The sequence below is a fragment of the Cottoperca gobio genome, chromosome 9, assembly GCF_900634415.1.
Source record: "Cottoperca gobio chromosome 9, fCotGob3.1, whole genome shotgun sequence".
In the NCBI taxonomy this organism is placed as follows: domain Eukaryota; kingdom Metazoa; phylum Chordata; class Actinopteri; order Perciformes; family Bovichtidae; genus Cottoperca; species Cottoperca gobio.
Window position 1 is genome coordinate 17,710,836 of NC_041363.1, and position 12,627 is coordinate 17,723,462.

Consider the following 12,627-nt stretch of genomic DNA (forward strand, 5'->3'; position numbering starts at 1 on the left):
TAAATCTCAGACGCCATTAGACTCAACAGTTTAATGAGTTCACTGCATTGTCTGCCTCTGTGTCTCCCATGGACCGGGACCACGAAGGAGGGAATGTGTCATGTCTCAGTAGCCATTTAGTCACACATGAATCTGCTCCAGGGATACATATTAGACGTTTAAACCACAGCAGTATTTACTGAGAGGAGTTACAGCTTTCAGAGGATAGGCCTCAGAAAAGCCTTTTACCCTGAGCTACATTATGTCGTGATTCACAGGGGCTTTAAATGTTTTCTGGAAATAATAAATAATGTCCTAGAGAGGGCTATTCCACAGTGCACCACTAACACCAGACATGCTTGTCTACTTCTACACTGGAACTCAATGCATGCTGGAAGTATAGCCTATATATATTTAACTGTGAAGGTATTCTTAGTGTCCAGTTTCCTTGAATCCACTTCAATCTTGCACAGTGCACATTGGAATCTAATTCCTGGTTGATACAAACTGATGTGTTGGCAAAAAGGCAGAATTAGCACATGTTCGTATAGAAAACATTGTTGAAAAGCTGCAGCAGCAAAACTAACATTTGCCCTTTAGCTCAAATAAAACTAAAGATTGCACGTGTTTGCACAGGATTGGTCTATCGTTTGACTTTCAGACCGTTTCTTCTTCATGGAATTAAGAGATCTGCAAAGATGTCACAAAAACACAAACATTTAGTACAGTCTGCCAACAAATAGATTACTCAGGCAGATATTTTAGAGTAAGATTTTGCAATTCTTCCAAACCTTTCCATATGCATTTATATCAGATCAGATATCAGTTTGTACACACTTGCATAGCTGTACACGTACTGAGGTAACATTAGTGTGAGTCATTCTTATGCATTTTTATATTGTACAAAGTTAAACACAGCAGTACTTCCGTCTGTAAGTGTTGCTTTTTGGGTGACAGGTATAACATATTATCAGAGCTGCCATAAAATATGTAACTTTTAGAAATATATGAGTTATGGCCTGAGGAAGTTCATGTTCGGACATTTTATGAGATAGCAAACAAGCTATAAACAAGGCTTATTTGAAAACGGCAAAACTGTTTAATTAATCAACTCTGATTAGTGCTATGATTGTGATTGTTGCAACTCTTACAGTTAAAATAACACTGATGTGGGCAGAGCTATAATTGCTCTTAGCATCCATTAAATTGTATCCAAAAATGTTCCACGTAATTTGCTCTAGCTTCGTTTTTTTTGGAGAGGCAGTAAATTGTCTCGCGTCAAGTCTCGACACATGACAAAGCGGTCTGTTTCATCCAAATCAATGAAGCTCCTTGCTCCCCCTCGCTCCTGCGAAGGAAAGTAGACACCGGCCCAAAGAACACTCCTCCCCTCCTTTCCTCCCGCTGAGCTGGAGCTTTCTCCCTCTTTAAACCACGATCAGTCTCCCAGTCTTCCTCGATGCATGTCTGCCTTCGTGAGGGGAGATTTCTGAGCGTGTTCATGTCATGAGACAGTGCAGCGCAGGATCGAAGTGGTCGCCTCTAACGCCACTGGAACCCCAATGCACAGGACTCTTTTGCAGAGGTTTGAGTTTAGTTACATGAAAGTATGCGATGTTTGCAGGAGTGCCCGGTTCTTTTTCTGCTACACTTTGTTTTCATTCTGGCAGCCGGCCACAAAGAGCTCTCCGAATCTGGCCGACTCTTCTCCCTCTTTGCAGAACAAGGTCAGTGTGGTGCAGTTGTAATATAATCTGCTTTTCTGTGCATGTATGAATTTAATGCATGACAGTAAAAATGTGTATGGCTAAGTGCTTATGAATATCAGTAGGCTATGCACTAAAGGTATACAATTAATTCATCACAACTGTAAGGACTTTCTATTGTGTTGCATTTGGTCCTGCAGGTCAGTTGTCCCAGTCAGATCTGTCCACTGTCCACCCAGTGAAAACCACCGCTGATGGAGAGTTCATCTCTCACTCTCTGGCTCACCACTTCAAGGGAGGGCGAGTCAGGCGTGACCTGCGACCCCTTGATTTGGAGGGACAGGTTTACTACAAGGTCAACTACAAGGGTCGCACTTTAATGTTTAATTTGACGGCAAACAATCACCTGGTTTCAAGTGACTACATCCTGGAGAGGAGGAACGGCAGTGCCAACAGGACTGAGCATCGTCGCTCTGACGGGAACTCGTGCCACCTCCTTGGCACAGTGGAAGCCTCTGATGTGCGAGGAACTGCTGCCATCAGCACCTGTAAAGGACTGGTAAGGAATCACATTGTCTTACATGCATATCAGGGCAAAAATGTCATTTTAAACCTGAAGAAAAATGTAGTTGCTTTTGGCATCACTCTGGAGAAGCTGGTATGTGGTTTAGGCAGTCATATGCTGTTGAGCAAAACCCTTCCATCTGACAGTGCCGTATGTGTTAGTTTGCCCTTCAAAGACTTCCTGACACTATTTGCAGAACGACTGTGCTGCAGACCCGCTGACTGCTTCTCGGCCAACCATGAGACCCTTTCTGTCTTCTTTGTCTTTCAGATGTTTTCCTCTGTACTTTCACCCTCACTCATTCATTCATTCACTTACGCTGCAGAAACGCTCTGCAACCCCCCCACCCTTGGACGTGCGGTGTTACTTTGTTCTATGCTGAGATAGGGCTTCAGTAATAGATTTTGGCACATTTTTTTTATAGGCGGGAACAATAAGGTCTGACAGATGGAGAGACCGGAAATGGGGCCATACGTTTTGTTCAGAGAATTTGTGCTTTTCTTTTTAACTTTGGCTGAAATGTTTCTAATCAAATAAGTAGTTCAACTACAAAGGAGAGAAGACTGCTGGACCGCAGATAGACAAAAGAGCAGCTCAACAGATGAATCATTAATTATGAGAAGTGATATTTGCCACATGAACAATTCTGGAGAAATGTATGGTGTACACATTGCTGGGAATGTATTTTATTCACCAAATAATATTTGCTCAAAATACACTCTTTTGAAATAATAACTGATTCATTATCAATATTTTTAAACAACCAAATAGGAAGAGCTTGTGGAAAAGGAAGAACATCCGTACTCTGAAATGATGAGATGTGTCATGAAGAATGCTTTGGTGTTCGTGTTTGATTGTGTCACAGCAGGAATTCTTCTCCTGCAGGGTCTTGCCTCCTTCTCTGTTATGTCTGTGTGGGTTGCACTGCTTCTTCCTGCCAAATCTTGTAAATGCAGTTCATTTGAAAAGTGTTTTCTGTCACTCTAAATTCCAATTATCGACAACCTACCGCATGTAGAGGATTCCTTTCTGCAATCCCAAATGTGACCCTTCCCTCCAACCTACCAGGGAAACCACTATGATATATTACACTGATTTGTTTGGTGGAAGATGGTTTATAGCAGCTAAAACCACAGAGAGACCACTAAACAGCGAGACTCAGCCATACAGATGTGTGAGGGAAACGCTGCCAGCTGCTGTGGAGGTCATTCACCCTCAGGAGACAAATAGAGATGGACTGCTTCAAAATATAGATTCATCATAATCTTTTGTTTATGTAGCACAAGAACTGAGTTACTTAAGGCTATAAACAAACAAGAAATCTGACGAACAAAGCAAAAACCAAAATAAAAAGGACAAAGACATATCAAGCATTTATCAACAGTTAGTGTCAGTTATGTTGTGTAATCCACTAGAGCACTCAAATTAGGAAGTCAACTAATGATTATTTCATCATCAACTAATCTGCTGCTTATTTTCTACATTAATTGATTAATCATTTTGTCTAAAAAATATAAATAATGAAAAAATCAGACCCATCACAATTTCCCAGAGCCCAAGGGGACATCTTCAAGTTGCTTGTTTTGTCCGACCAACAGTCCAAAACCCAAAGATATTTCATCTACTGTTCTACAAGACAAAGAAAAGCAGCAACACTAAAATCAGCACTTTCTTTTGCATTCATCTTGAAAAATGATTGAATTAATTGAATCAATTATAAAAATAGTTGAGAATGACATTTTTATTGTAATACTTTACTATTAAGAGTAATCGACTAATCTTTTCAGCTCAATAGCATGGAGGAATAAGGTGCGACTGATTTCAATAGTGCTAATTACTCACCTCTCAAAATGATTTGAGTGTCAGTAGTCTCACAATTAAATTGCTCTTGCCTTTGTGGGTGTAGCAAATCACTTAGTGATGTGTTTGCACAACAGGACTTGTGAGGAAACAGCTGCATACCTGCCTTGAGCTATAGTTATGGGCTGGTTGTCTATAACCTGATCTGTCATCTGTCGGTGTTTGGTGGGCGGAACAAAATAAAATAAGCCTGGTTGATAAAATCACATTTGCTCGAACAAATAGAGCTGTGCTGCAGTGAGCCATATGATTATGTCTTAAAGTTCATCTTATCCTTCACCTTTGCTATTTACTGTACATGTGAAACCATGAGGACGAGAGTCGTTTGATGGAGGTTGCTGTCAGTGTGCTTTTTTGTTTCCAAGGGAAAACTTTCAATTCAAGCAAAGCTTAAGCTTTCCCAGAGGAGTCTTTGGTAATCCCTGAGGCACAACGTAAAGATCATGCAAGTTCAGACCTATTATATGAGTATTTTCCTCACTTAAATGCATGTTTCTCCGCATTATGAAGTTGAAAAATGTCGTTGACCTCTGGGGAGCTAAGAAATTAGCTCACAGGCAAAATTATCTTGTGAAATATAAAAATCTGTAGTCAAGTAAGTGTAGTGAAACCTGTAATTAATAATTGTAGAATAAATCTAAGTTTGTTTGGCAGAAAATAGTTGTGATTAATCATATTGCAGTAATGAGCACCATCCGCCCCCACCTCTCCTTGTGTCCCACTAATCACTGCTGAGGCCACAGGCTGTGTAACAGCAGAGACTTTATTCCAGACCCAGTTGGCCAGCACTACAAAACCCACAGAAGCAGGAAACAGAAGTAAAGCAGTTCCACATGGCCCATGTATTTAGAACACAGACCCGTGTTATGGTAACCTCCCCTGGCTCTGGCACCTCACACCCAAACACGCTTCCTCAAGTTCAGAGCAGGGGGATTAATGGAGAGGAGGAGGAGAAGGGCAGGAGGTGGCAGAGGGAGAAGAGGTGGCGAAAGTGAGCCGCAGTCTAACGCTGTTTGAGCTGGCAGAGCGTTCTTCTACAATACAATCCCTTACTTTTGCTCAAATGGAAAACAAAGTCCTAGTTGGTATCCTTTCAAGATGTCTTTGTTTGTTGAGCACAGACATCACACAGGATCTGTACATGGTCATTTAAGTATCACAAGTAACACCATAACCACACTGTACAAGCAGGGCCTTGCAGGATGCGTTGCACAGCAGGACTGCATTTGGTATGCAGATCATAGAGATCATGCAGAGCATTGGTCTGAATGTTTGGATGGGCCTCTCTGTAGCATTCCTTCCTAGGTGCTCTGCACTCCACCACCTGCTTCTCGCTGCTCAGACTCACTTGGAAGTCTAATGCTCAGAAAATATACTGTATGTCGGAGACGGCAGGGAGGCGTGACAACAGAGAACAACAAAGAATCCGCCCTTATATGGATCACACATGTTTTTCTGTGCGTTTTGTCTTGCAGTGAGGATGCAAATGCAAAACGAATTCTTAATCTGGTAGAATGTTTATCCTGGCAAACAGAGTGTATGCATGAGCTAGAGAGCAACGGTGAAATCAGCTGATTTTCTTCTGCACAGGGCCGCTGGGAAGCTTTCCCAGCAGACCGTATCAGCTTGCATGCTTTGTGGATGAGTCCTCCACAACTCAGGGACCCCTGGCTGAAGGCCACGCTCTGAGTCAGTGGAAAACCCCTTCTTAATACTTTATTTAATAGCAATAATAATATTAGCAATCTCAGACATATAGGGAGGACTTTTGTTTATCGTTTGCTACATTATTGTTGTTCTTCTGGTGGTTTTACATGGAAACAAAACAAGCGTGAGCAGCTTGTTTGCATCCTGCAAAGTTTCTGCTCCAGTGTGTGCACACTCCATCTTATTTCACAAGGTTCAGTGTAACAGGTGGAGTAATACAGTCTTTCCAAAGGGAGTGCTCCTCTAGATTTGTACTTTATGAACTCCCTGAATGGAGAAATTGGATACTCAGTCAGAGCTCTGCAGACTCCTGAGTGAATGTAGTTGAAACATGTGTCCCAAGAAAGACATATAAAACATGTCAGGATGACCCAGAAAGCTGAATAGTGAGTAACTGCAGGCAACAGCAGGGTAGACTCATGGGACCACAACTGGTCAAAGTGTAAGCACTGCATGACCTAATGTTCACATCTGCCTTTGGTTCTTCACCACTGAGAAGAGATCAGATGCAAAAATCCTAAAATGATTATTGCATCTTCTTTGTGTTTGAATACATATTGTGCATGTTAAGCAATTCAATTGTTCTGGAAATACTAATTCATGTGCACAAACATTTTAACATGCACAATTCCTGCTGAAGAACAATAAAATGATTGTACTCAGTTGTGCTTGTTCCATCCCTTTGACTCTTGATGTATCTCTCTCATTCTGTCTTTTGCAAGTTGGTTTAGGGAGAGAGAGGGAGGGTTTCATCCGGGAACAGTCTGGGCTTGTTTGGGCTCACACACACACACACACACACACACACACACACACACACACACACACACACACACACACACCCACACACAACATCAACATCAACATCAACTTAATGAAAATAATTCCCAAACAGTTAGTTGGAGGTGAAACATTCATAATGCATGTGTTTAAAAGGAAAAGTCAAGAGATTTTACAGAAGCCTCTTTTGTCTGTGTGTTTGCATGCATCTGTCTTGTGTCTGTGTACTTGTTCACCAGCAGACCTCACCAATCAGTAAATGAATAGTCTGCACCAGTAAGAACATGCATGGCATACTTAGAAAAAAGTCTTTGTATTGCTGCAGACAGAGAATGTGCCTCAGGGAAGGAGAAAGCATAACTTATTCAGATCTGTTGACTAATGATGGATTCCATCCAGATGGAAATGACTGAGGAATGGCTTTTCCATCAGGCCCAACCTCTCACTTTTAAGTGTGGGAATTATTGAAACACTACACATTTTGATTTGTTGTGGCACTCGTACATTTTATAACACTAAAGCATGCTAGTTACTAGGCTGTAACCTTTCTGTTTTAGTCTGAGAATGCATGACATTACAAAAGAGACTTAAAGCTGTATTAGGCAAGATTTTGGGATTCAATTAATAATCTTTTTAATCTTTATAACAATGTGAAGCTGTGACTGAGCACAACTTCCTGTCCCAAATAAGTGAGAGAAGTTTTTTCAGATCTGTGACTTTTCAGTACACAGGAAGCGATAAACCTGATCTGATCATTTGTACTCTATGCATCTTATTTATTTTCCCTTCAGAGAGGCTTCTTCTCCCTTCCAGAGGGACACTTCTTTATCGAACCGGTCCAGAAATCTCCCGATGATCCTGCAGGGATTCCAGAGCCCCATATTGTCTATCCAAGAGTTACAGCAGAAAGCCAGAGAAAAAAACGCAGTCTTGAGTCCAAAGAGACACCCAGCCCCTGTGGAGTTCAAGGTGTGTATCTGAAAGTGTGTGTATGTGTATGGATCTGCAGATGTTTGTGTAATTGTACACAAATGAGCATGTTTCTCTCTCTGCGCCTGTGTCAAGCGAGGATAAGTGTACTGCAAGTGATGTCTTCCATTATCTACGCTTTAGATGCTCCAAGTGACTCTGTCCAGGTGGAGAGGGAGAGGGAGGAATGGGAGAGGGAGCATCAAAAGGGGGAGAATCAGGCTCAGCCCCGCACGCAGCGCTCCGTCAGCAGAGAGCGGTGGGTGGAGACCATGGTGGTGGCAGACGCCAAACTCATAGAATACCACGGCAGCGACAATGTGGAGTCCTACATCTTCACAATCATGAACATGGTGAGGAGTTGGAATTAGATTTGACCCATTACATGTGCTCTCACCCATTTCTACGTTTAAGCACAGATGTCACAGTTAGCGGTAAATGATTGTTATGTCGACAGGTGGCAGGGATCTTTCATGATGCCAGTATTGGGAATGCCATCCACGTCATCTTGGTTCGCCTCATTCTACTCCAGGGAGAAGAGGTAACAGTTTTCTCAAGAAAGTTTAACGTGATTTCTTTCTTTGACAACGCATATATTAAAGTTGAAACAGGGAACGCAGATGCACATCTATGACGCTCATTGAACATTATGTACTCGCCTCGATTTACACCAGACTTCCACGTATGTCTACGAGAGTGACTAACTTGAAAATGAATCCAAACTAAATTCAACATGAACCTGGAACCTTGACTGACCACGAAAATAAAATGTCACAGAGCAAATCTTATTTGCAGAATTTGAATGGCTTGCATCGGAAAATCAGTGTTGTCACACAAAAGAAAGGGAATGCATGTGAAGTGGTTGCACTGTGGCCCTGCTGAAACTGCTCTCACTGACGTTGATGAATACTTACCTCTACACTGTAATTCCCTGTGAAAGAATGAAAACGAACATTTCTCTTCAGGGTCAAAAATAACCTCAAGATGAATTCAAATGACAGGATGTAAACATTTCAAATGATGTCAAAGATGTGCAGAATGTTATTTATAATTGTGCTGTTTGTTGCAGAAAGGGTTGAAGATCGTTCACCATGCAGACACCACTTTGGCCAGTTTCTGTGCTTGGCAGAAAAACCTCAATCCCCAGAGTGACACACACCCGGCTCATCATGACGTGGCCGTGTTGGTCACTAGGCAAGTGGCACACGCTTATACATTTGTAGGTCAGCTATATCAATAGATAACTTTTTACATGTCATTTAGTAGACGCTCTTATCCAGGGACAGGGACAGTCTCCCTGGAGCAACTCGGGGTTAAGTGCCTTGCTCAGGGGCACAATGGTGGCAGCTCCTGGTATTGAACTCTAACTTAAATGTAATGGATAAATGATATGCTTTGATGCTAGGATGGTGCTGCTTATGGTGGAGATTTAACATGTACATAATGTGCCTTTGTTTCCCCCCAGGAAAGACATCTGTGCTGGAATGAACCAGCCCTGTGAGACGCTGGGTCTGTCTCATCTGTCTGGGATGTGTCAACCACACCGCAGCTGCAACATCAATGAGGATTCAGGACTACCTGTCGCCTTCACCATCGCTCATGAAATGGGCCACAAGTGTGTGTCTGTGTGTGTGTGTGTGTGTGTGTGTGTGTGTATGTGTGTGTGTGTGTGTGTAATAATGTAAGATCATAACAATGGGCGATGTGACAAAGAAAGCATCTCGTTCCCATGATGGGTTACTATAGAGGAATATACAGTTGGGTCATTAAATCTCTTAGCATTAGCACGTCAGCCTTTAAGTGAATGGGCCGGTAATATCTGGTAACCAAACATAAAGAAAGATTGATACTTGAGATGTGGGTGTAGATAATTTAGAAACAGTGAAAGTGAATGGACAGAGCATTTGTTTCATCTTTGGATTATTGCAGTTCAATCAGAAGACACTGGTTAAAGTGAGAGTTGATGCTGACTCTCATTTTTTGTTAACATTGGATTATTTGGACTGTATGACTGAATTAGATGAAGGGAAGAGCGGTTCTTTTTTAAATAGAGGGTAGCAGGGAAATATGTAGAGCCAAGATACATATGGGTTAGATAGAGTAATGAATGAATACAAATCGAATCAATAAGGTACTTTTGCTGATGGAACTTTCTCTAAACTCCAGTTAACCATTTATTTGAGATCAAATTCAACACGGTATGTTACTGATTATATAAACTTTACATTGTGTATAAATCTTCACAGTCTTCTGTTTTGCCTGGAACTTTACTGCGCTGTACTATCAGAGTCATCAAAGGATGGATTTGGAAACAAATGTGTTATTTTCATGTTTCACAGGGTTGGGACACGACGCTGTAGAATTCTATTGAGATTAGCAAACTGTTTGTTCAGAGGCACAATCAGGTTTTTGCAAGTCCAAGAGCTGAAGGCCATTCATTCTGTTAAAATATTTCTTTGTGTAAAGATAATATCATAATTGGTCATGTTGGTTGTGTTTGAACGCAGCTTTGGAATCCATCATGACGGTCAGGGGAATGACTGTGAGCTGGAAGGGAGGCACCCGTTCATCATGTCCAGGCAGCTGATGTACGACAGCTCGCCTCTCACTTGGTCCTCCTGCTCCAAAGAATACATCACACGCTTCCTCGAGTAAGGCTGAATTCATACTTTATTGTGAAGCCGTGGATCATACAATTGTAACATGATTCCTACAAATTAAGTGAATTGCCAGGGTTGTGAAATCATTGTGGAAATTGGAGTAACTCCAACAAGCAGCGACTCTTCCTGGAAGAAAATAAAGTGGATATGCTGGTGCGGATTTGAATGGAGTCGGTGAAAATTTAACAAAACATTTTTTGCATTGGGTGTGGTGTGTGTTGGAACAAAACAAAGTTATAAAGACATTCAGGTGTAGCAAACCGTGACAAACTAAGTTTTAGTAAACTAAGAGCAACAAAGAACATATGTGCAAATATGCTGAACAAGCATGATTAATTTGAAGCCAGAAAAATCCAGCAAATAAATAAACAAAAGCAAGAGGAGCCCGAGGGAACATAAGAGGGCGGTCACACTCGCACAAGTATCTGAAAGTGTTTGCTTTGACACTCATTATTTTCTCTTGAAAACCGTTTCAATTGTGTATTAAAGAATTTAACAACAGTTAGACCTGGAGCAAATCAGAGGTCAGAGGTCAGAGTTCATGTTTGTTGAACTCCGACCCACCAAACTTCAGCAGGTTTTGCTTTTTAGCAAGTAGTTTTCTCTGATTTTGGTGTTTTCCCATCATCCTATTTGATTTGATACTGGACTAGGACAAGGCAAAGTGCAGTAAACAAGCAAATGGTAAGTGTGTTCACTGGCATGGCACACATTTTTATCATTTCAATATTTGTCTTACTGTAAAATTAAATGTTCAAAGCATGGTAATTGCCGCAAGCAAGGATTTCTCTCAAACAAACTCTTCCCTGCTCCTTAAGTCCCTTTCACACAAAGACTTACGTCCATCTGACCAAAGACACTTGAATCAATCGCAAGACTCCACTGATGACGTACTTGAATCAGCAAGTTGTTTACGATTAAGCATTTGTGCCAATGCTATAAATACAAGAACATTGGACTGGGACAAAATCAGCCCCCCGTCCTCCATGTTCCTGAGAACAACAAGAGACGTCTTCCGCACATCCTCTTCTTCTTCTGTTGAGTTTTATGTGAATGGTGAAAATCACTTGGAAAGTTATGCCAGTACTTGGAACTTGTGTGAAAGAAGCTTTATTCTGTTGACCTTTCACGTTTTCTCTCTCCACCACCACACCTTGTTCCCCTTTCTCTTTTTCATCTCTTTCTAAAGGTCACACATTCAATATCACATCTTTGTTTCTCTGTCTTAGTCGTGGCTGGGGTTTCTGTTTGGATGACCGTCCTTCCAAGAGGGACCTGACCACCCCGCTGGCTCGCCTCGGTGTCCGCTACACCACACACCACCAGTGCCAGCTCCAGTATGGCCCAAATGCCACCTTCTGCCATGAGGTCGATGTGAGTATCGTGCAAAATGTCAGAGTTTCTTTAGAAAATAGTCCTTTTGTCATTGTTTGTGGATTATATCTTTCTTTCAGAACATTTGCCAGATTCTTTGGTGTTCAGTGAACGGCTCCTGTCGCTCCAAACTGGACTCGCCTATCGATGGCACTCGCTGTGGACCGGAGAAGGTGGGTGGTGCCAGTTGGCTTTGTCTTGTTAGGGTGTGTATTTCAATTAGCTCGGGGATGGAGATGGTTAGGATATGAGGGTGGTACTGACGCAGAGCCTTGAGTATTTAATGTGTCATATTACTAGTGTTATTTGTGTCATTTTCTTTCTCCTACAGTGGTGTATCTCAGGAGAGTGTGTGATTGTGGGTAAACTCCCAGAGACGGTGAATGGAGGCTGGGGACAGTGGACTACCTGGTCTCACTGCACCAGGACCTGCGGGACTGGGGTTCAGTCAGCAGAGAGGGAATGTAATGACCCTAAGTAAGAGCTGACTCTAGATCTGCTGTTGAAATAATTCTTGCACCGTTTTTGTTATTAAACCTGTGTTGAACCTGTTTTCAGCCTCTGGCAGGTCTTCCACAGAAGGTGGTTGATTCAAAGTGTGCTACTGAACAAAAAATGCAACAAAGACAACAAAAATAGTTGAACCAAGGAATTACATTAGCCACCCCAGCCAGGAAAACTCTATTTTTCTCCTGTCATGTCTCGCTTCACTAAATAAAAAATAAAACAAAGTGTGCTACTGTGTTTTCCACAGACCAGAGTTCGGGGGAAAGTACTGCACCGGGGAAAGGAAACGTTATCGGACCTGTAACACAAAGCCCTGTCAGAAGACAAATCCAACCTTTCGAGAGATGCTGTGCAGTGAGTTCGACACTGTGCCCTACCACAATGAGCTCTACCAGTGGATTCCTGTGTCTAACACATGTAAGTGTTCAGAGCCTCGAGATAGATTAGATAATACAGATAGACAGACACACATATTCTCTTTTTATCACAGAAAATCTGAAGCTGCGACTGTGTATGTCAC

At 41.9% G+C, this 12,627-nt stretch overlaps 1 protein-coding gene across 1 annotated transcript in view; it reads left to right on the forward strand.

Moving 5' to 3' along the window:
- Positions 1 to 1,439: 1,439 nt before the first annotated feature.
- The window catches only part of LOC115013857 (A disintegrin and metalloproteinase with thrombospondin motifs 12-like), a 19,746-nt gene continuing 8,558 nt past the window's right edge, over positions 1,440 to 12,627 (forward strand). Inside the window, exons 1-12 of the mRNA XM_029440395.1 lie at positions 1,440 to 1,706; positions 1,886 to 2,244; positions 7,389 to 7,566; positions 7,711 to 7,919; positions 8,024 to 8,107; positions 8,636 to 8,760; positions 9,032 to 9,181; positions 10,074 to 10,217; positions 11,456 to 11,600; positions 11,681 to 11,773; positions 11,932 to 12,077; positions 12,355 to 12,524. Of these exons, the coding sequence (XP_029296255.1) occupies positions 1,589 to 1,706; positions 1,886 to 2,244; positions 7,389 to 7,566; positions 7,711 to 7,919; positions 8,024 to 8,107; positions 8,636 to 8,760; positions 9,032 to 9,181; positions 10,074 to 10,217; positions 11,456 to 11,600; positions 11,681 to 11,773; positions 11,932 to 12,077; positions 12,355 to 12,524 (1,921 nt within the window). The 5' untranslated portion in view covers positions 1,440 to 1,588. The remainder of the gene's footprint in view (positions 1,707 to 1,885; positions 2,245 to 7,388; positions 7,567 to 7,710; positions 7,920 to 8,023; positions 8,108 to 8,635; positions 8,761 to 9,031; positions 9,182 to 10,073; positions 10,218 to 11,455; positions 11,601 to 11,680; positions 11,774 to 11,931; positions 12,078 to 12,354; positions 12,525 to 12,627) is intronic.